Source organism: Parasteatoda tepidariorum, chromosome 2 (assembly GCF_043381705.1).
Source record: "Parasteatoda tepidariorum isolate YZ-2023 chromosome 2, CAS_Ptep_4.0, whole genome shotgun sequence".
Lineage (NCBI taxonomy): Eukaryota > Metazoa > Arthropoda > Arachnida > Araneae > Theridiidae > Parasteatoda > Parasteatoda tepidariorum.
The window spans coordinates 82,765,963-82,791,023 of NC_092205.1; the positions used below are offsets into that span (position 1 = coordinate 82,765,963).

General features: G+C 31.2%; 1 protein-coding gene across 1 annotated transcript; it reads left to right on the forward strand.

Moving 5' to 3' along the window:
• The first annotated feature begins 5,903 nt into the window (after nt 1–5,903).
• LOC107451949 (uncharacterized) lies at nt 5,904–23,036 on the forward strand. The gene is made up of 8 exons (XM_071177824.1): nt 5,904–6,297; nt 8,093–8,158; nt 9,358–9,519; nt 11,631–11,721; nt 13,394–13,484; nt 16,735–16,905; nt 19,618–20,254; nt 22,795–23,036. Exons 1-8 carry the CDS (start codon nt 5,943–5,945, stop codon nt 22,899–22,901), a joined length of 1,680 nt encoding a protein of 559 aa, XP_071033925.1. The 5' UTR covers nt 5,904–5,942; the 3' UTR covers nt 22,902–23,036.
• The last annotated feature ends 2,025 nt before the right edge of the window (nt 23,037–25,061 follow it).

The following is a 25,061-nucleotide window of genomic DNA, read 5'->3' on the forward strand; positions in this document are numbered from 1 at the left end:
AACTTCTTTATGCCATAAATGAAATTATTCCAGAAGAATACTGATACTTTTTTCCTAAAATATTTAATTCCAAAAAAGCTAGAAGCCAAATTAGAATCTTAACTTTAATTGAAAAATGTGTTTCTTAAAACAACTTGTAACCACTACACGATTCTTGTAAAAGCTTTCAAACCTAACAAAAATGACTGGGTGATGCATATTCTTCAAATATTTACAAGGTCCGATTAAATATTGTTTAAAGAACAAAACCCTTTTGCATATCAGCTGCTCTTAAAATTTCTTTCATTAAACCATCTTAATTCCATATTTATTCTCTTTGTTTTTCAGCTTATGAGATAATTAGTCGTCCTAAAATGCTATTTGCTTCTGCAATAGTTCGTCAAATATAACAAATAACTGTGACAAAATGTTATCCAGCATATTTTCCAGCAATTTTAGCACAATTCCTAAACTTAAAGCAAGTCAGTATTACAAAACAAAAAACGTTTTAAGGCATTTCTTACTGATAAAAGATTGAAATCACATTCTAAAATTTTTAAAGAATGCATATTGTAATAACCTAAGAAACTAGCGTATCCAGGTTTTTTATTTCTTATTGAAATGATTAATTTGTAAGTGTCTGTCTTTCAAATATTCGAAAGGATTGCAACATTGAAACAACTATGCATAAATATAAAGTTTCGGAATTTTTTTTAATGTTGGATTTAATTGGATATATATATATTGATGGAAATATTAAATTTTCAAGTGGTGTATTAACTTACCCAATATATAAATGTTAGATTTCAATTAAAAAATATCTCGGTTAAAAATTTTGGAGCTTTTTCAAATATAATATCGTTTAAACTCATTATAACCTTAATTTGGTTTTAGGTTGAGTCATAATATTATTTAAACTCGATACAACTTTAATATGGAGTTAAGTTGAGCCATAATATTGTTCAAACTAGTTACAACTATAATATAAAGCTTGATTAAACCATATTATTGCTTCAACTTGGTACTATTTTAACATGTTGCGAGGTTGAATCTTATTAATGAACGTACTAAAATTTACGTGTTTCAGTTCAGCCATGTTATGAATGCCATATTATAAATGCAATTTAATTTAATCACGGTTTGAGGTATCAGTATTGCAATTTAGCATTGACTCAATTTATTTGACAGTGTAATGACGGCCTTGGAAATTTATACCGATTTCTGAAAACTATTAGTTTTTTTTCATTGCCAAATAAAATTTATTGTTAATCAAACTCCCAATCATTTTCTAATTTATTAAACATAAATATTGATGATTGGCTGTTGATGCCTGATGCTACAACCACGAAAAAAAATTTCTTATATCTACAGGCACTCGAGAAAGCGATCTTGGAAGAGATTCGAGCGTCCTCAAAGTAGCCAGATCAATAGCCAAGGCTGGCAGATTTGAATTGAATTCTGAGGAAGGACCACACTGGGCTGTCGCACCATTGAGGAAGGAGAAAAGTATTTGGTATTGATAGGGTTTAAAATTCCATCTAAGCTCTGTGTTTGAGAAATATTGAAGAGTCAATCATTTCCTGGCCCCTACAAGCAGAATTTATGACAAATTAAAATTATGATCAGTTTCCGGTGTAAGCAAGCTAACATTCACTAAAACTAAAATGAAGAAAACAATAAAATATGTATTTCAAAAACCCCGTCTCTCAAGTTGACTACATAGGAGAAAAAAATTACTTTTATCAGAGCTAAATGTGACTTATTATTTAAATTGAAGCAGCATTGCTGTTCATATCGGTCAAAATATCTCGAGGCAAGCTACTAAATTTTCCTTTCTTTTTTGACTTTTGCAAAATGCGACGCTATTCATCAACATGGTCTCCTCTAAGAATAATGCATTCATTGTAAAGTTTATCCTGCATTTCGATGCCATTCTTAAAGAAGAAATTATCAAGACTTATAAAAACTGATTCCATTTCTGATATGACTTCATTATTTGCGTCAAACCTCTTCCCCAGGAATAAACTTTTGTGAGTATATACTTTCTCTTATCTTTTCTGGAGTATTTTTCTCCCAGGAGTGTGATGAAAGATCCCTTTCTTCCTTGTAATATAGAGCCATTTCTTCTTGGTTTCATCCTTCAATTGATTTATATATCAAGGACTATTATATTTGCCCTTAAGGACTTCTTTTTTAAAGTATTCCATGAATGTAGTTTCTTGGATATACAAAAAGAAGTGTAACTAAACTTCCCGAGGCGAGTATTGAGTTTTTGATTTTGTTCTCCACTTAGTTTAATACCTATTTGATTCGTAGAGGTAGACCTATGCTTCGTTCACTACTGTATAATGAAAGTCCAGTTTATATTACTTAAACAGTTCGGAATAGAGCTCTGAATTATTAACACGGAGTTTTTTTGTACCGTGATGTAACTTACCTACCACTACAAATATTAAATACCCATTCCCTAGTATATTAGACACGGTACCTTCTGATAGATGAAGGTTTACCCAGTTGATAATTATATCTTCTTATTGATGACCTCCGGACGTGGTGTGAACTCGGCAACATAGAGGGATGGTTCGCATGGAACAATTGAATTGCTCTCAAAAATCCGGTAAAATAAATGAAATTCTCCTAACCAATAACAAAAGAAGTGAAATAAATAAACAAAGATATAAGAAAAAAAAAGAAAATAGTTACAGAAAAGTAATATAATGAGTGAAAAATAAATAAGTTAACAGCATTAATCAACTAGTAGAATTCGTTCATCTAATTTCTATAACATGTAAAATTCTGGAAATGAGTAATGTGGCGTAACTGCAAATATTAAATATCAATTTAGATGAAGATTTACATAGTCGATAATTATAGCCTTTTAATACCACTGTAAACAAACTCTGCACCTATCGGGAAAATAGTTTTATTCGTAATCGAATTTAAGAGCACAATATTGTATATACTACTTTGTGACATCTTTAGGGGGTTATATATCAAAACAACTTCTTTTTACAGTTATTCAATAGAATTTTTTTCTTGTGCAATTCCCACATTAATAGTTTCTGAGCTTTTAACATTATCAGTGATTAAATAGCTCCATTTAAACTCCACAAACTACCGAAACTGGGACTTTTAGACGAAACAGATTCCTTATTTCAATTTTCAAACGATTTCTGAAATCAATCTAAAATTTTTGTCTAAAAAAGTGCTTAAACGATAGTTCGAAATTTTGTTTTATCGTCGCTCTTCCCTTCCTTTATATTTTAAATTGAAACTTTTAACATACATTGGATTAAAATTGAGTCCTCCGTCCAATATTGGACAACATTTAGTTCAGTTTTATCACTTAAATTTTTTTTAAAAGGTCTTTATCCTCGCCATTTTTGGTTAAATTTAATGAAAATGATTCTTCGTTAAATCATTCTTCAATAACAATGAAAATCATTTTTCGTTTATTATCTGTTACAAGATATGGTAAAGTTATATTTAATGGTGCCCCTGGGCAGGATTTTATTTTCGCTCCAATTGTGTTTAAATAAAATGCCAAATACAAGTAGTTGCCAAATAAAATGGCGCCAATGACAAAGTATAATTAAAATATAAAAAAATTATACCCCAAATAAAATGCATTTTATATCAAAGTAGAGCAAAGAAATAACTTTAAAAAGTAAATATATATTTCCTGGTATTCACAGTAAAAAAGGAAATATTTACTTACCTTATTTAGAGGTTTCTTATCTTACCTTATCTATGCGTGTTGCCATAAACAAAACAGCATCACACATCCTGATAACCAACATGGCTATAATCAAAGGAGTGATTCAAAATATCGTATAACCCAACATTTATGTATAAATGTTTAAAAAATTAAAATTCATAATAAAAACTATCAAATATTCATGAATGACTTATCAAAATCTTTTTAATTTTTACATTATCTTTAATGAACAAAAAAAACAGAAATGAGTGCAATAAAAGTGATAGAACGTAGGTAGAAAAATTAAAATAAAAATATCCCGAAGTGACGTGATAAAGTGAGCCAAGCTGGTTTTTCTTTTATTTTAACGGGAGCGCCTAAGATTTTTTCAAAATATAAATTTAAAAAATTTTCATGTTCTGATTAAATTTGTGATAATTACAACTATTCTTATTAATTAGGACGTCTAAGCTGAGGTCACTTCACTTACTTGTTCACTGGCTATCCATCGATGATAGCAAAACCAATTCGCGATCGCAACGAACTGTAGGGGGCGTTGTTGTAGGAGGCGTATATCTGCGATTTCTATATGAACAGTCATTCAGTTACTCTAGAGACGTCTTTAATGTAGCGTGTAGCATTCCAACGTTCCTTCTTTATTGTTGCTAATTAAATTTAAAAAAGAAAAATGTTTGATATTCTTATATATACCTAGATTATCCTTTTACTTTTAGATAACATGCCACAAATCAAAATTTTATAATTGTAAGATCTCGATGTGAATTTGAATATGTAGCTTAAAAACAGAACATCTGAATTCCAGTTGAAATTATTCTTTCAAAACTAAAAAATACTTTCCAAGAAAACGATAAAAATTTATTAATCATCAACACAAATGACACTATTTCAAGTAATTTGGATGATTTTTTTATTGTTGTTTTCCGAATTATATAGATACAGAAATATATACTGTTCTATAACGAAGAAGAATATTCTATAACTATTGCAGTTCTGTACGTTCTGAATTCACATTTATTTATTGGAATGGCGAAAGCAATGTTGACTTCACTTTAATTTGTAATGAATTGAAGACAGAAAAAATTATTTTACCGTAATACACACATCTGTATCAGCAAGTGATCATGAAATTGTAAGTTATGTTGTTGGTAATAGAAAGGTAAAAATTATTTAGAAATTGTTCTTCGAATGCTTGGCGTGTTCTGCTTCAATGTTTGGCATGTTCTGGTTAGTTTTTTCAAGAAGTTCTACCTTTTCCTTAGGGAAATTTTGCTTCGTATTTGCTGCTAAGAAAATGACGTCCGTCATTGCCAATGGATATGTGGGAACTAATGTCTGATATTTTCAGTCTCCCACTAGAGGGCGTACTCGAGCGTTGCGATCGCGAATAGGAATACTTTTAAAATTACTAGATTTTATTTATTTGTTATTTGGATATATGTAAGTTGCAAGCTAGGTTTTATTTATTTGTTATTTGAAAATATGTAAGTTGTAAGCTAGATTTTGTATCATCGGTTGCTATGGAGATATTCTAGAACAATTTTTTTTTTTTGTAAAATAAAAGTGTTATGTTTCTTGTTTTTTGTAAAACTTAGTCAGAATAACTGTTTTTTTAGTTAAGAATTACTTTTCCTGTAGAGAACGACAGAATATTGCACTTTCTGGTAGAGTCTCTTAATAAATACGTTTCGATTGGGATGAGAATACGTATTGTCCAATAGAAATAGTGCAAACAACTAGTCGCTGTTTACAACCACAAAATTACGAAAATTGTTTGATTTATTTCAATCAAGGATGCAGTTCTGTCTCTAGTGAGGACATCTCTATTGAAACTGTATTTGATTATTTCCATCTCTCTTAACAAAATTGAGAACAATATTATTACGAACTATTCTATGATGATGGAATATCGTAATATAAACAATTTTTAATTAGTTATTTGCGTCAAAACTGCACATTTTGTGTATTTTAGCAATTGCATTAAACCTAATATTTCATTTGTTAACTAAGAGGTGGAATTTACTTATTTCTCCCGGTAATTCAATTATAAAAGGTGTACTTATTGAAATTTAGATTTTTTTAATACATTAGAGCTTTAAGCTGATAAGCAACATAAACGAAGGATGGTAAAAAATTTATCTAATCAATAATTCATTGAATTCTAAAAAATTTAGGAACCGCTCAATTTCTAAGCTACATTAATAGAAAAAATGCTTTTACCCACAATAAATAGTTAACAAAGTTAAAAATGAACTTTTTCTCTACTCTGGTTTTATGGACAGGGCTTTTTAACTTTGGCAGCGGACTTAGGATCTATTTTAATTTGCACATTACTGAAGGAACTTTTCCTAAAATAATTCAAATCGTCGTTGCATGTAAGGAGATATCAGCAAATAAACTAAATCAGAATGAAACGATTGATGATATTTCATTACCCGATGATTTAGAACGAAGAAAGAAGCCGATCACTTTGAAATACGGAAAATTTCTTATATCTGATATAAAAGTTAACTCGACAGAACGATACAAGTGTAACTTAGTCACTCCGCTACCCCGCATTTATTATAATCAGGTGAAAACTAGAGTGAAAAGAGAACTAAAAGGTAATTTATTTATATTTCCAAATAAACTCGAAGAGAATTTTACATAATAGGGGGCACCACTAGGATTTGGCTGCGAGTAGGCATGGATGACACTTTAGCTTGGAGACATTGCAATGCCAGCAGTAAATCTACTGACAATGTCATCCAAGACCGGAATTATAGTTATTTCTAATTATATATAAAGAAGACTCACTACAAACTACTGTAGTTATTTATTTTTTAATTTACTTCTCCATTTTAAAGTAGATGGGGAAAAAATAACTGAATTATCGACGCCACTGATGCTTACTCACTATAAGTACCATTTACTTATTGCCAGAATACTTGTAGTAACTATCACCAAATGCATAACTAGTTATGCACATATATGGCAACGTTACTTTTAAAAAGTAACGAGTAAAAGTACAAGTATTTTTTAAAAAAAGTAACGAGTAAAAAGTAAAAAGTTCTTATTTTAAAAAGTAACGAGTAAAAAGTACAAGTACTAAACAAAGAAAGTAACGATTTAAAAGTACATTTCTAGGAAATCAAAAATTCAAAGTAACTTAAAATTTTATTGAATAATATTCTTATGTTCTTTAATGTTTTTGCAAAACTGTTGTTATTTATTTAATTATTTTTAATTTTGAAAGTTATGGATATTAATTTATTTTTAAATTCGGAAGAATATTATAATATAATCGCATAATATAATTTTAAAATCAAATATAATTTTAATATCAAACTTTTTATGGATTTGCACGAAAAAGAAATTTTATCTATTGATTTTAATTTTTGGTTTATAATTTTTATTTATTTAAATACCATTGATGTAAAATTGTTTTACTCTTTAGAAACGCGTTTTAAAAGCACAAACATAAACAAAGCAAACACGGGTTTTCAGATAGCTTTGGGATCTTTGAGCTAGTAAAAAATAATTGAATGTGCAGTATAAGTTGAAACAGAAGGTATTTAAACACGAAGTTAGCTGGGAATGCATATATATTGCACATTAATTTTATAAATTAAAAAAATGTAAGCATTTTTTTCAAATTAAATTTTTTTTTCTTTTAGAAAGCTTACCGAGTTTTAGAAAAAAGTAACGATTTCATTCGATATTTCTGTTACAAATAACGAAAAAAGTAACCTTAAAAAAGTAACGAAAGTACAAGTAAAAGTACTAAATTTAAAAAGTAACGAAGTACAAGTAAAAGTACGTACTTTTTACTTGTACCGGCGGTACAAGTAACGAAAGTAAAAGTACTTCCATATATGGTTATGCATAATAGTTTAGTGTTTTCTTAAGGCATACCCTGGGCTGTCACATTACTGATGCTGATGATGATAAGTATTTAAACTACTTGTGCCTGGCGTACTACTTCTGGGACGTTTTCTTTAAAAATTTTGCAAAATAGCAACATTTGTTATTATTCTTCGAAGCTATACAATTCATGTTCTAATTATTTATTCTTAATTATTCATGTAATAATTATTTATTCTTTATGGTCGAAAAATTATTTGAAAACAAAAAGAATATACTTAATTAAACATAAAACTTAATTTAATGGATATTATTTTATCGATGCTTAATTTGGTTAATTGAGTGACCACTTTGCAGCTAAACAAAAATCGTGTGTCTTTAATCGAAACAATTTTTAAATGAAACATAATTGTACAAATGGTACGTTTATTAATGACTTTGATGTTTGAAAAAGCATCGTAAGTCTCCAGATTTTGAAGTGATCACTTTGTCTTTCCTTCTATATGTTTTTGTGTATCTTCTTTCTCATATAATTTTTTATTACCTTATATTTAGCATCAATTCCTGCAGAATTTGGAGCGTGCCGACCTGGATATAGTCTCGCTTCGTATGACAGATGTTGTAAGTATTTTGTAAAAATTTTTTAGAAATTTTTTAGAAATTATAGAACATTTAGAGTATTTTTGCGGATAATTTTTATTGGAGACATTCACATAATCTGATTTGTCGAGTCTGATTAGCTTCTAAATCGACAAATACCATGATTTACAGCCTCTGGACTTATCTACGATGACTTAACTTGAAGGCATCTAATTTGACTTTCTTAGCTAATTTATTTGAGTTATTGACTTCTCCAATCTCATTTATTTGGGTAATTATTATTATTGGTATACTCTATGGCAGCGATTCACATTTTTTCTCGACTACGGGAAGCCTCCTTTCGATGGAACCCCGGATTGACTTTATTGCGGAGAAAAAAAATGCAAGTGATTATCATGCAACATAGTTTAGCATAAATCAGCAGATCTAGAAATTAGCCATTTCATAATTTAGAAACACATTTTTTCACAGAATTTTTGACTTCGCAGCAAACTATTTCTGTCATACATAATATCGCTCTTAGGCTACAATAGTGGCACAATTAAAAAAGCACACGTTTTGGACTAAGAACAGGTGTAAATATGAAAATACACATTCTTTTCAGCAGCAATACTAACACAACTCATAATTCAACTTGAAGGTAATCTTCGTTTCAGCAAACTAGAGCTTCTTATGCATTTTCCTTAGCAATGAAAACTTTAGACCCTCTTATCTCAAAACATGATTTTTTGAGTTTTAACGCAAATGCAGCCCATGAGCGATATAATAAATCTTTTTGCAATCGTGTGTGATTTACTAGCTTGAATAATCCTATTAACTAACAGGAATGTTGTTCCTGTCATATGTATCCATTAGAGGGCTTTTCATATCTGCGTCTTGCATATCGAAAACAAGTTCTGAGTCTCGGAACCCCTGTGTTCTTTTCATGGGGTAACTCCAGGGTTCTGTGGAACGCCATTTGGAAACTGCTGCTCTATGACATCAATTGCTATTATAAGTTAAACACCAAAGACATAAACCTTTTCCTATTTTTCAACGTTTCTATGAAAAATATAGTGAAGTATTCATGTAATATTTAAATCAATACTTTTGCAAGCCAAAGTTTGCTGTAAACCAAATTGTTTGGGTCAATAATTCCTTTAGCAAAGTGAATACACTAGTGCCAAAGAAGAACATAGAAAACAATTCACTATTTTTGATTTAATTATTACTTATTTTAGTTCCCTGTCACCCTGGAACTTATGGCAGTGGAGTATCATCTAAATGTTTGCCTTGTCCAAAAAATTACTATGGTCCTTTGCCTGCACAAGATTCCTGTTATGCTTGCCCAAAGGGATCAATAACATTTTCCGAAGGATCTGATAACGAACAGGATTGCATCTGTAAGTTACTTTTTGTTTCGTTATTTAAGTATGGTTTTTCATAATTCTTTTTCTCTGATTTTATGATACAATGAAATTGATAAAATGTCTCAAAGATGACGTCACACTCATTAAAGAGTAATTTTAACTGTGTTACTTCCTTATGCTGACCATCTATCACTGATTTTTATCTTATATGAATGTTACGTAACGATTCTCAGTGATAAGTTGCGTCAAGATGACGCCACATACCCAAATTATCAAAAACACCTTTACTGTATGTTACGTCATTCTAACCCTACTAAACTTTTCTAAAAAAGGCCGAAATCAATGGACATGCTTATTACTGATTTGAAATGCAGATGAACTAGGGTAATCTGTTAACCTTTTTAGGACGGGTGAATCAGTAATGTATTTGTACAAAATCGGAATGGAAAAAATTAAAAGGTCGTGGTTCAAATGTGGGAGTGGCTAATTTGATAGACTTACTTTATTTATATTTTAATATATGTTAGTCTAATCTCAAAATAATTCGATATTAGTTTAGAGTGTAACTATATAATTTTCATTTTGAACTAAGTAGTGATGATTTGAATAAATCAAACTATTATTACTCCACCCACAGATAAACTGGTAAAGAAATAAAAACGAGCTCCCAGTTTTATCTTTTTACCCTGTTTAGGAACGTTTAATGCTGACACGTAAGCTCGAAAGGTTTAAAGGGCGGAATCAAGTGTTTTCTGCAATTTGCTTATACTTTGCTTAGTGAGAACTGATAGTGAAAGTAAACTAAAAGGTTTGCTGTTTGTTGCCAACATTACCTACATCTCCCTGTATCTCCCTAAAATAACGGTTCTTTTCTTATTTATCATTGTTCAGATTACTGCTGCTTAGCATAAATTTGGCATCAATCAGCCAAAGGTAATGCCAAGTGTCCAGAGGCTTTGTTTACTTTCATTGATTAGAGTACAGATGTGCATATTGGCGGTTCAATTATAATTAAAGCTCAAAAGTTTCCCTTGTTATATCAACTAATTTGTTGGTTGCTTGCTTTTGTTTATTGACCTGATTCTTTTAGATATTGAAAAATATATAAATAACTCTAAATTGATTTCCTTAATTTTAATAATATTTTAAACCATTTGATTTTCTGTATTATAATTTTGAAAGCTGTTGATCCTATCACTTAATATTTTGATTGTTTCATTGTAGTAACATGAATTTTTAGATAGCGAAAAATAAATAAATGTTATTATGTTAATTTATGCGCAGTGAAACATTGCCTTTGTTCCAGTAAAAATCGTTTTTCTTAAACCAGTACCTGATAGGTACTGTGCAGATTATCTAGGTCGAGTGCAAGTTATCAAGATAATTTGAGAAAAGAAACATTTTTTTGTCACTGTAGAATAATTGAGTCCTACACTTTATTCTTAACACAATCATCAACTAGAAGTTATATTAAAGTTAACTATTGCATAAGAACTTAAAACATCAACTTAGAACTCGCCAGTGATTAGTAAAAGTTAATATTTAAAGGTATCGGAGGCTTAGAATGTCCCAAATCAATATTCTTAACTTTTGTTTAGTTTTATTGTTTTCTTTATCTTTCTTTTTTAAAGTCTCTGTAATCGAGGTCTCTTGTTCCAAAACAAGATCGATCTATTTTCTAAAAATTCACAAAAAGAATAAGAAAGAAAAATCTCATCAGTGCACTTGAATTAATTTAAATGTTTTTACTGATTCTGAAAGAACTAAAGCTTATGATTCTTGTTTGTTAAAAACATTTAAGTTTTCCTACAACTAAAAAAGTAAATGCAAAAGTAGTAGTTGGTAGCTCTTGCTTAATTGTTTATATATTCAATTCGCTTATTTATTTATCGTTGGTTTTGCATATTGTACTTGCCTTATACAGTGTCTGTATTTCCTTCCAAACAAATTTGAAAACAAATAAATAGGTATAATAAAATAAAAAAATAATAAAATAACACAATTAATAAGTTATTCAGATATTCTTTTTTCTTAATTGAACACTGTAGAAATCCAGTTTTATTTTATGGAATCATGGGAAAAGGTTCTAAAATTGTATATAATTTTTGACGTAAAATTATTAATATTTTTATTATCATTGGCAGATGTTGACGTTGATGGAAAGCCTCTGCCTCGAATATCTACCAAAGTTATTGTCATCATATCTTGCGTGTCTATATTTGTGTTACTTGTGATGTAAGTTGGAGTTTTTCCCCCTTAATTTTAAATGTCTATCTTGGTGTGCTGCTTCGTAGAAAGCATTTTTATATGTAAAAAAAAAGGATTCAGATGTTGTAGTTAGCTTTAAACAAATGTGGCGTCATTATTAAGAATCTTTCATTGAGTTTTTTAAAATAGAAAACGATTATTATGGAAAAAATTGCTTGTAGAATGGAAATTTTGAGACATTTTTACCCAGTGGTAAAATAGGTCTTGTTTTGGGTTTTATGGCGTGCGCATTTTATTAGGACGTCATCACACTTTTCATATGTGTTCAGGAGTAACAGTAAACAGTGAGCATGCATAGTCATTGCATGCGTTGCTTTGGTTACCGCTGCTGTTTGATAAATTTAATAATAATAATTTAAAGTATTTTATATTTTTTTGTTGTTAGCTTATAATTACTGTCTTGGTGGTGATTTTAATATAAATATGAATACTAAAAAAGGAAAAGTATTTTGTGACGTTTTGAAACACGTTTATAGCCTGGTTTTGAAAACTAATCCGACTATAAATATCAATTGAAACAGTTTTTTCAACCTATGATTTTAAATGTTGTGGCGTTTATCGGAGTCAAACCAGAAAAAAAAGCATTTGACCAATTGGTAACCAAGTGACCGTTGAAAAGCGATCCCAATTTCTTTTTAATTATTTTTCTTTTGTTATTTTTGACCCAAACAAAGCAGCTGTGTGTAAAAATTCCATGAATAATGAAAAATTTCACTATATGAAAATATTTTCAGCGTTAAGTGATCAAAGATTTAAAAAATATACATAATTCTTATAAATCATTTAAAAAATATTGTTTTGATTTAGTTTAGGATTTTTTTATTAATTTTTAATATTTTGCATTTTTGTTTTCGTCCCCAATCAAGATTCTACACTTTAGTAATAAATTTCTATCGCCACCAAAAATTTTCCCCCACGTTCTTTGATAGTGTCGCTTTATACTTAATGTGACGAAACAAAAGTATTTCTCTTTTTTAGTCAACTTAAAAAACATATTTTTTAAAATTTCTATTTTATTTTTATTATTTTGATTATTTCTAGAATAATCTTTAATATTCTTTCATCCTCATGTTCGATAAGTTTATTTACAAATAATTCATTAAAGTTTAAATTATTACAATTCGTGTGAAAATAAACTCAGATTTTTCATCAGGGGCAAATTTTTTCTAATAAACCGTTTATTAACTTATGCGTTTTTCACTAATTTTCTCGATATCTTCGCTGGCTAACATTTTAACAGCTGAATTACATTGAATGTTTTAATTTCATCTCTGGGTATTGGATATCTGCAAGTGACGTAGTGTGTGTATCGGATGCTTTGCGCATGCTCATGGATGAAAGTGCAAACGGAATTTTCCTTAGTTTGTGACATTATAAAATTACTTACTAGTAGGGAAAATACCCTTCTAGGGAATTATATACTATCACAAGTAAAGGAATGTATGGTATTACAAACTGATATGGAGAAAATTCCGTTTATACTTTCATCCGTGAGCATGCGCAAAGCATCCGAGATGTCATGTGTCGGTGTATAAATGATCTTCTTGTTCTTGAATTGCAAGTACCCAACTAAACGTTAGTTAGAGAGATTTGGTCAAATGATTTTAATCATCTAAAATGTTTTTATGTTACTTTTTAGTATTGGATTTATCGTTTGGTTCTTTGTATTGCGAAAAAGAACGAAGCCAAAAAAGCCTAAACTACGTAAAGCCAGGCCAGAGATTATCAGAGTAAGATTTTAACTAAAATATAATGTCTCCTTTGAAAATCTTCTCGAATTATGATTGCTTATTTTCAATAAATTGATTATACTAATACCTCGTAATTTTATTTTATTTTAATTTTTAATCAATGTAGATAAATTGGAAATTGGACTGAATCTTTTTTTCCATCAAAATTCCAAAAATGCAATTGGAACATTATTTATATTAATGACGCGTTTCCTCAATTTTGGATCTACTTCGCCATTTTATGTACAAAAATAATGTTTTAAGTTCTCAATTAAATTCATTTAACTGTACTATATGTGTTTAATACACTACTGGCAATTGAAATTGCTACACCAGGAAGGCAACACACCATTAACGTGAAATTTGCAGGACGGATAAAGCATGTTGCGGGTATGCAAATTATTAGTTTATCTGCGCATTCACGCAAAGCAGGTGGTGGTAGCAACACCTACAATGTGTATAAAAGAAGAGATTTGACAGTAAGTTTCTCGTACAGAAATTGAATTTAAGCGCTGTTCTTGAGTAAAAAAGTTTTTGTTATGCCTCGTATAAGAAGGAGAAATGCCTACCAGCATGTGTCTGAGTTTGATCGAGGTCGAATTGTGGCCTACCGGGATCATGGTTTATCATACATAAGTATTGCTGCTCGCATTGATCGAGATCCCACGACTGTTAGCAGAATATGGAATCGATGGGTTCATGACGGTCATATGGAACGCCGTGCAGGATCTCAACGCCCCCCCCCATTACTAACAGCTGAGAAAACAGATATGTTATCCACATGGCCTTAAGGGAGGGCACAGCTACGTCACAAGTCCTGAGTCAACAAATGGAGTCATTTGCAAGACAACAAGTGTCTGCACGAGCAGATCGACGACGTTTGCAGCAGCATGGACTGTCAGCACGGCGACCATGGCTTCGGCTACACTTGACGATGCATCACAGGCAGTTGCGCCTCCAATGGTGTGATCAACGACGAACCTGGTCGGAGGAATGGCATGACGTCGCCTTTTCAGACGAATCCAGGTTCTGTATACAGCATCATGATGGCCGCATCCATGTTTGGCGACATGGTTGAGAACGCCCATTGGAAGCTTGCATTCGACATCGTCAAACTTGCCCATCACCTGGAGTAATGGTATAGGGTGTCATTGGATACTCGTCTCGATCACCTCTTGTTCGCATTGCCGGCACTTTGAACAGCAACCGTTTTATTTTTTATGTGTTAGAGCCAGTTGCACTGTCTTATCTTCGACTCCTCCATAACGTTACGTTTCAGCATACAATGTACGACCGCATGTTGCTCGCACTGTTCTGATCTTCCTTGACGCAGAATCTGTTCGCTTGTTGCCCGGGCCAGCACTTTCTCCTGATCTCTCACCAATTGAGAACATCTGGTCAATGGTTGCCGAATGACTGGCACGCCACCACTCGTCAGTCACTACGGTCAACGAATTGTGGCATAATGTTGAAGCTGCATGAAATGTTGTACCCGTCCATGGTATCCAATCTCTGTTCGACTCGATGGTCCGGAGAATAACTGCAGTTATTGCTGCTAGGGGAGGCTGCTCTGGGTACTGATTCCTCAGGATCTATACATCCAAATATCTTGAAATTTTAATCTCTTGTTCTTCCAACTATAATGTATGTACCAATAAATCATTCTGTTATTTGCATTCCTTCCTGGTATAGCAATTTTAATAGCCAGTAGTGTAAAATAACTTTTGTGGTTAATGACCGAATTTTCCTGTTGTACGTATGAGCTTTAATGGTTTAAAGTGTTGACCTTAAATAGTCTAATTAGTAAGTGCTAACTACAGAGTAATTGAAAATTAATATAGCGATTACAAACAGCTATAACTATTTAATGAAAAAGAATTTATCAATAAAATTTACACAGAATGTAGAGAGAACCTCAGAATAGTGTTTACATGCATCACAGATTTTATATGTGACTTCCCTTGGTCACACGGACAACATAGGGATGTATGGCGTGAACAACACGGACAACACAGGGATGTATGGCGTGAACAAAACGGACAACACAGGGATGTATGGCGTGAACAACACGGACAACACAGGGATGTATGGCGTGAGCAACACGGACAACACAGGGATGTATGGCGTGAAATGGCGGTAGTCCATTTCACGCCATACATCCCTGAAATATTTTTGCAGTCACCGACGTAAGCGCATAACAAATGCTTTCTTTGAGTTCTTCAATTGTTTTGGGCATGGGAAGCTCATGCACTCTGCCTTTCACATAACCCCATGGATAGAAATCGCAGGGTGTCAAGTCCGGAGATCCGGTGACACGCAAAATGCTTTCTGCTCGGGATTCGCCATTTTCATTAATGAACTCGCTCATGTGCAGGATTCCGATTCACTGCGCCTGCGTGTTACGTAAAACAAATTTTGAAGTTCCATCTGTATTCTATGTCGATCTTATCGATAAATTATTTTTCATTAAATAGCTATAGCTGTTTGTAATCGCTATATTCGTTTTGAATTACCCTATATTAACTAAGTTAAGAAATTCGACGGAAAAACATTCATTCTTTAAGCAAACGTACCTTTTTTCAAAGCGTTTGGATGTTTGTAAATGATTTTGTAATTTAGTAGTTTGCATCAATTGATGGGTCTTTTTAAGGTAAACTCTTTCAGCCATAATGATTCGATTGTTAGAACAAAACATATTCAAGGTTAGATGTCATTTTTCTGCAACTGTACAGTGTACTCTATATTTTTTCTCAATTGGCTTGAAAATGTACGTTAATTTTTTTTATTTATACTATATATAGTTATAAAAAATTATTTAGTCAGTTTATAACATGTTTTATTTTAAATTTCATATAAAATATTTAAAATGCCTTTCTTTTTTTTAAGAATATTTGGTGTAAAAACCTATGATTGAATTAATTGTCAAGGTTGTATTTTATGTCAATTACAAAGTATAAGACTGCCTAGATGTTAAAGATAGATTTTTCAGAATAGTTGATTTAAAAAATGATCAATACCATTTTTCTTTACCCATTGTTATTTTAAATGATAGCTATTACTTGATTGAAAGAAATGTTGAAAATTATAAAACGGAATGAGGAAAGTTAGTTAAAGAAAGTGAAAAGTGTTATTAAAAAATGTAGAAGATATTTTAAATAGATGTTACGAATTATTTTAAAAAATGTTAAGACTTATCAACAAATTTGTTTCAGCTCTTTTATTTTAAAATTGAAGTATTTATCTTTTGCAGATAGATCAGGGTCCATTATTTATGAAGGATAGTCAGCCATTTTATCGCCAGGGATCGGACAGTGATGAACATATTTATGAGGAAATTGATGAATTTCAATATGATTCTGATGATTATTTAGACCCTATTAAATTGAAACAACAGCCAATTTATACAAAATTGGTGGATTCAGTAAGTCAAGAATCCACTGTGAAATCCATAGCTTCTTACAAATTAATTTATCATTTTATTTTTCTATTAATAAGCTAAAATATGTGAGATGTAATTCAGTCTTTTCAGTGAGATATTCATAACGAAATACAAAAACATACCTGAAAGATTTGTAGCGCAAAAATAATCACCAATAATATCAAAAGAAAAAAAAAGAAACAAAAAGGCTAACAATAATAGTGCCTAAAATTAATTTATCATTTAATTTTTTATTAATAAGCTAAAACATGTGAGGCGTAATTCAGTCTTTTCAATGAGATATTCATAAACAAATCAATACCTGTGGGGGTACCGATGCAGGAGTTTCCTTGTCTTCTGGATTGGTTCAAAATTACAAGGCTACGGCGTTGAACATTAGTAGTCGAAAACCCAAAAATTAGGTCGGTTGTTCAACGGCGGTCATAAAATAAAATAAAATAAAATGAGATATTCATAAGAAAATACAGGCCGGGATAGCCTGGCGGTAGGGTGCTAGGCCCATGTCCGAGAGTTCATGTGTTCGAACCCCGCCGGCTACCCGAAGACTCCCCGTGTAGTAAAGTGACTGATGCACGTTAAATCTGTCGATTCGCAAAAGTCTTCCATGTTCCCATAACAGATCAATACCTCTGGGGGTACTGGATAATTCGATGATTAAAGAGTAGTATGGGACATGCAAATAGTGGCGGGACGCAATACCTCATTAAATCCTAAATTAGGAAGCAAATTTCATTTTTTCATAATTTGTTTTTAAAGAGTAGTTTTCCAACGAAAACATGTCCTGCGTCACAGATGAAAAGCTTGGTGATCGGTTGAAAGAGTTAAGTGCCATTTTGAAATAAATTGACACATGTCTGAGAACGATATTTTTTAGAACGATATTTTTGACATCACCGTTGATTTATTTTGTCAAAATCTTTAAATTTTAAAGGTTTTAGTAGATGATAATCACAAGTAATAATCGGGTGTTTCTCGAGTGGATGAAGGTTTCGAATGAATTTATTAACAAACATTTGACAAGTAAACCTTAGAAAACCTGGCAGCAAACTAAATGGCATGACAAAATGCATGACGAAGTTACAGAATTCGTCAAATTAAATTTAGCGGATGAGAAAAAATATAAAGAAGCATAATCTTTATTTCCTAATCCTAATGTATAAATTTTAAAGGGGCTTTAAAATGTTTATTTGAACTGGATTAATGAACTTTTTAATTAACTTTGATTAACTGAAATGTCATTTAGAACTTTCTTCGTTCTGAACTTAAATTTTACATTATTTACACTCCATTGTTTAGTAACACAGAAAAGTAATTCAATTTCCGAAACAATTTCTCGAAAATTCAACAGAGAACTGATGCTTGAAAAATGTTCATTCTTCTAAACATGCGAAGTTAAATTTGCTCACCCTTTAAGGGCTTCTTCATTCAACAGGAGCTGTCACTAGGTTAATAGTGCTCTAAACTTATACAAAATTTATAAAAAAAAGATTGACTACAAAACTGAAATCAAATCTAAAGCTCTCAGCATGCATTCAGGATAACGGTTGAGGTTAACAAGGATTTTCGAAGCTCTTTCGTCAAAGAAAATAAAAAACTATTTTTTTGTGCCTTATATTTGAAGTGAAAATATAATTTTGAACTGTATATGCCATCTTTCTGTAAAGAATTATCTGGTTTTTAGATCGGACAAATAACTAAAGTATTTAAAAAGTTATTTAACTTTTTTGAATAATCGCCAATTAGGTGACATTTTCCTCCGAGATGAAAATTAGCAAAATCAACACCCTATTCCCTAATTTTGCAAATTTTTATAAGCCCAGATAATGCAGCATTACAGTAAATTTCAAAATATTGAAAAATTATACCACAAACGCTTTTTATTTTCTCAAAACTGTAGCTTTTCTCCATATTGGCATTTTGCACTATTTTCAGAATAAGCACAAAGAGTTCTGTCTACAGATAGACCAAACTTGACCTAACGGCCACCAGTAACTGTTACAAACTCATATCAGTTATGAAAATAGCGTATTTTTGCAAAGAAGCATTGTCTCATGCGACTGCAAAGCCCTCAAAAAACAGCCTTAAGACTGGGGGATAGAGTAATGCACATGATTTTAAGCTGACATCTCATATTACAATCTTATTTCATTTTTCTAGTTAAGGATGATAGATAGCTCCTTTAATTTAACGAAATTAGAATAAAGCTTATTGAGATAGTTGGTTAAATGGATTTAAATTTCCGAGACATTTGTTATTTCCTAGTATAATGATACCAATATATTCATGTTTAATTTAAGATTATAAAAATGCTTATCAGGGTGGAACTTGCGAGGGAATACATTAGTCGATGTCCAGGGAATATTTTTCAGGCAAATCTGTCCGTTGCTTAGCAACCGTAGGAAAGAATCCGATATTGCAGTAGGAAATTTATTGAACTATCTTCAGTTACCTAGTAGATGAGAGATGCTTGTTACATATAACATTTCAGCAAAAATTGTCCGCAAACGCCACAGCATGTCCGATTACAAGGTTTATTGAAAGTTAAAACTAATATATCTTAATGGAAGCTAATCTATTTGTTATGTAGTTGCATGGCCTTTTTTAATTTTGTTCGTCGTGTAAATTTTTAATCTTTTTTTTACTCTTTTAAACTGTTTCAGCTTAAAATAAACTTTGTGTCATTTATAACTTCAGGAACATATTTATGAAGAACCACCTTTCTATCCTGTTTCTATATCGGAAGGCACTTTTCATTGCAAGAAACCACAACTTCGTGTACATGCTTCTAACAAAGCTAATGGCAGAAAACAGAAGGAGAGCAGTACTCGTTCCGACCACAAATCGAAACGTCTTAAAGCCAACAAACCTCTTAAAGATGCAGAGAAAGAAAGGAATGGTAAAGCAAAAGGAGTGAAGCACGTGAGCAAAAATGAAACCAAGACAGTTAATAAGCGTCATCTTGAAGATTTGCACAACATAAAGCTTCCATTCAACTCAAATAGCACAGGATTAAAGCAGCATCAGCAGTCTCGTCGTAATTCCAAGTTAGGATCAAACGAAACGCTTGCAGATGGCTTCGTCCGTAATCAAAAAAGGAGTTCAAATGGTGCGAAACACCAAGCTCCGTATGAATCACAGATTATAGGAGAAAATTTAAACCATCTTCTGAAGAATATTTTAAAAGATGCAAAGTATTCTGAGAATTCGAAAGGAACTGCGATTGGCCTAGAAGGTTTAGAGCCCGTTTCAAACACAAGGGAATCAGGGGAAAAATTGATTGAAATGAGTTTAAAACAGGCTGAAATACACACAGACCAGAAAAATGTGCCGGGTAAAAAATTATATTTACTCTAATATAGATAATTTTTTTATTATTTTCCTGCATTACAATTTTGAAAGACGCATATAATGACCTCAGAAAGACAAAATTGTGATTAAAGTTCATTATCATTGTGCAATTTATGCTAAAAAAACACTTAATTGTTAAACAACAAAAGTCGTTCTGATGTCAAAGTTTAATGGCTCAAAGCGTAGCAGAAATGTCTTAAATTGTGATTTCACCCTGGTAGATAAAGTTGTTAAAAAAAGTTGAGATGTTGTTTTACCCGAAACAAATTTTTTTTTTATGTTATAGTGATATTGAGTTAAATTATTATATTATCACGTTATTAAAAACCTTTACAAAAAATATCCTTAGCTGGTGTCTTAAAACTCAACGTTGACACCACAAGTTCACGTCATTTCAGGCAATGAAATTGACGCAACACTGACAAGAAAAAATCTGATGATAATTCATTCCATACAATGAAACAATTTAAAAAATCAAAAGTTTTTGCGTTTGGCAACTTGAAGTACATTTTGGACAAAAAAAAATAATTTCAAAGTGAATTTTTTTAAATTTTTATCAGAAGCACGTTTCATTTCATTTTTCTCAGCCTGGTTAACTTGGTTAATCCTTAATGAGCCTGACGCTGTACTGCTCCTATATTTTCTTAACTGGTGTCTTAAAACTCAACATTGACACCATAAGTTCACGTCAATTCAGGAGTTCACAACACTGACAAGAAAAACTCTGATGGATAATTCATTCCAGACAATGAAACAATTTAAAAAACATTTTACATTTTTGACAAACTTTTTTTTATTTGGAAGTGATTTTTTTTTATCAGAAGCACGTTTCATTTTTCTCAGCCTGGTTAACTTGGTTAAACATTGATGAACGTGACGTTTTATTACTCCTATATTTTCTATCTGCCTGTTTTTTTTTTCTTTTCGTTTGAATTTCACTTGATTTTAAATTTTGAAGCATGCTTGGCATCTTGCCTTTCGTTTCTGAAATCCAATCCAATTTTTCAACATTTAAAAAAAATTCTCGAAGATTTCTTTCGATCATGTTTGCATTTTATACTAGCGCCCATTATTTATGTGTGCTTCGGTTTTATGAATTTAATAAAGTCTTTAACGCTATTCAAAACACATTTACACATTAAATAAATAATCCCCAAAAACTGCAGCGGTAAGATATTACCTATTTAATAAAACATTTCATTTCTTTTAAAAGTATGCAGACGGAAATAAAAGTCGACTCTTAAGACTCTCAGGCACTCTTAAAAATAGACGTTTATTCTTAAGATTTACCAGGCTGAAATGAGAAGAGACAAAAGTGATATGAAATATAAAACGCAAAATTTCCAACGATACATTAACAAGCCCAGTGACATCAGCTCATCTTGATACGTTGGAATCTTGTTTCATTCCTATGAATACTAATTTCCTTGTTAATAACATTAGTTTCTCGCCACCTCACCATAGCGCTGGAAAATGCGTTTTATGATGGTCCGATTGTTTCACTATCGGCTCATGAGGTTTTTACAAGTTTACATTTTTCGTTAGCCACTTTACGTTTTATATTTAAAATCACTTTTCTTTCTTTTCAATCGCGCCTTTCAAGTCTTGAAAATGGGTGCCGAATTTTGTGCGCTTGAAACATTATCGCCTTTTATTTCCACATGCATATTTTTGAAGCCAATGACGTTATTTAAAAAGTACTATATTACACATTACAAAAAAACTTTCATAATCTGCATCATCCCGTCAAAATAGACAGTGACTTAATAGCTCCTAAGTATTGACTTAGGCTCTACGCTTTAAAAATTTATCTTTTAATCTAATATTACCTATAAAACACAGCGTAGATGAAAAAAACTGTTCCTTAAAAAATAAATTAATTAATTAAACGTTCCGATGAAGCAATAGTACAATGTCATTAAATAAATAAAGTAAAAGTAAAATAAAAATCACAGATGAAAAAAAAAATCTCGAAGTGTAGGACTTTCAGATTCCTGACCATGGGGAAATGCAGTCCTTTTTGAGCATTTAGCTTTGATTCCTGGGAATTCAAAAGAACTGTTAGTTTTAAAATTTGGCTTAATAATGTATATTTTGACTTGTTACAGTTATAATTAAGCTGAGGTGACCAGGGTTCGAATCCCAGCAATGGCTGGTCAATATAAATTCCACATCTTGCTCGTACTTACCATAGTGCTTGCAAAAAATACCATCTGCGGTAAATACCCTCTTCGTGGTTTTCTTCTCCATGCAATGCAAATGCGGGTTAGTTCCATCAAAAAGTCCCACACGAAGGCAAAATTTATCCCAATATTTGATCCATAAATTCCCTTGTCTTCTGGATTGGGTTCAAAACTACAAGGCTATGGAGGTGAACATTAGTATTTGAAAACTCAAAATTGGGTCAGCTGTTCAACGATGGTCGTAAAATAAAATAAAATTATAATCAAGCTGTACTATCTATTTTTCTTACATCAAAATTATTCTTTTGTTACATCAAAATTATTCATATTCTTTTGTTAGATCTGATTAAAGGAAAGAGAGAAGACTCAAATTCAACATCTGAGGCAGCCATGGATATTTTTGATAATCTTGATCTGCCAGAAATTAATGATAGCAGAATTTTCTAGAGATACCTAAACAGAAAAAATAGTCTTATGTAATCTAAAGAGATTGTTGTCTAGAATGCTAGTATATACCATGCCATGTAGATATAGTGACAAGTATGATATAGTGACAATAAAGTATGAATAAATATCCTTTTTCCTCTGTTATAGCTTGAGTTTACTTGACTTTCAGCTGTTTTTCTAGAGCTATATTGTTGACTGAAATAATGCTTGCTGTGTTTTTTTTTAAATAGTTCTTCATGTTTGTCAGGCATAGTACCAAACTTAAGCAAGTGCAAATAAATGAATGTCACGAAATGACAGTATGAGGAAAAGTTTCGTGTAAATAAAACTTTCAATACTAAGTTTTTTTTTAATATTATAAAAATATTTTATCCAAATTTTAGTATTTTATAGATTTAAATAATTTTTTTTATCTAGGTGCAGAATTTCTCCAAACTAGTAACTTTTAAAAGAAATTTAACTTTTTCTCAAAAATATTTAATCAATTCGCCCGTTTTGAAATTTAGATAATTTTTTGAAACAAAATAGTATTTTTGTGAAGTTTTTGACAATTATTATAAATATTTTTTTATATATAAATTTTTAAAATGCTTATCAAAAATGGAAAAATAAAACTAGAGTGTACCTATTGAGTGTCGCAAACAATGATTTACAATTTGAAATCTGACAAATCAATGCACAGGAATATTGGAATAATTAGCAGCAATACAGGTTTAGTTAGGGAAGTATACAGAGAGAAGTTGAACGTCAATTATTATAAATACTTTCAATTTTCAACCTCCAATTAAACTTGTTTTGATGCTTATTACCACATTTAGATAGCGTGTAATTATCACATTTCGAGAGCGTTTTTATTTTTTCCCTTTTAGGTATAAATTTGTGACACCCAATGTGTGGCTATTCCTTTATTTTAATTTTCAATATGGATTCTAAAAATGAATATTAAGGGATATCTTTACGGAACACCTTGTATATAGTTTTAAATTTTAGTGTTGATTCGAGTTTAAAGTAATGAAACAGAAGCCTTTTTTTATATAACTTGTTGATTGTGCTAAAAAATAATAATAGTTTAAAAGAATTAATTCGAATATATTACTATACATGTGGCTGTTTTTTAAACGTAATGTTCTTGCAACGAAGCCATTAATGAGACGTGAGTAAGCAAAAAATAAATGAAACTATAACAGTAAAAAAGTAAATAAAAAACGTGACTACACGTACCGTAAAAGTATTTAGTTTAACTTAACACCAAACATGGCGGTAACTATTCGCCAAATTTTTTTATATAGTTCTTTACTCTGTTTTTCAATATGGCGACCATAGCTGTCAAGAAACATATTGAAACATAAAACCAATTTTTCCATTCCAATGTCTGCGGCTGCTAAATATTTGAGCGAATATGTCACTTCTTTTGAGATCATCGTTGGCGAATTCTTTTCCACCTAAAAATATATTTAATGGCTTGGCTCGGTATTTTAATAGAAGTTTCGAAAAGCTATAACAGAAATAATTTTGACCAGTTGTTATAGGAATGAAATACATATCGATCTTATCTCAACATGTAAAACTACTTAAAGATTAAACCTCAATGTATGAAAACTAATTTGTTATACACTTATTTAAGATATAGACTTAACCCTTAAATGCGAAGCGATGTAGAGTGCACAGTATGTTTAAATCTCATGTCTTTCTATAAAGCAACCTTTGCATATTAGTGATTTTTTTTAAATTTTAATTGTCCTAAAACTAGTTTATCGTTTCCAAACGCAACTAGACTTTTGAACATTTTTTTCTATTTGTGAGAATTGCCATTGTTGGCATGCTATCTGACTACTACTTCATTTGGATAGTTAATAGGAATTACGATTATTTATATGTTGTTGTTTTTGACGTATGCCTGTTCAGGCAGAGGGGGTGCGATTTTTCTTGCTTTCCAATGGCGCCATCTATGGCCAAGAATTCGACTTCTGCAATACCATACGGCGCACCCGTTTATAGGGCGGCCCCATTCACACATTCATCCACAGATCGTAATTTTGACCTGAATCAGAGAACGATCGATCTCCAATCCAGTACCCCTAGAGGTATTGATTTGTTATGGGAACATGGAAGACTTTTACGACTCGACAGATTTAACGTGCATCAGTCACTTTACTACAC

Excerpts from the sequence above, each read along its gene's own strand:
- LOC107451949 (XM_071177824.1), top strand. The coding sequence starts at position 5,943 with ATGAACTTTTTCTCTACTCTGGTTTTATGGACAGGGCTTTTTAACTTT. Across the intron at positions 13,485-16,734 it reads CCAGGCCAGAGATTATCAGA|ATAGATCAGGGTCCATTATT; the intron begins GTAAGATTTTAA and ends TATCTTTTGCAG. Across the intron at positions 20,255-22,794 it reads AGACCAGAAAAATGTGCCGG|ATCTGATTAAAGGAAAGAGA; the intron begins GTAAAAAATTAT and ends TTCTTTTGTTAG.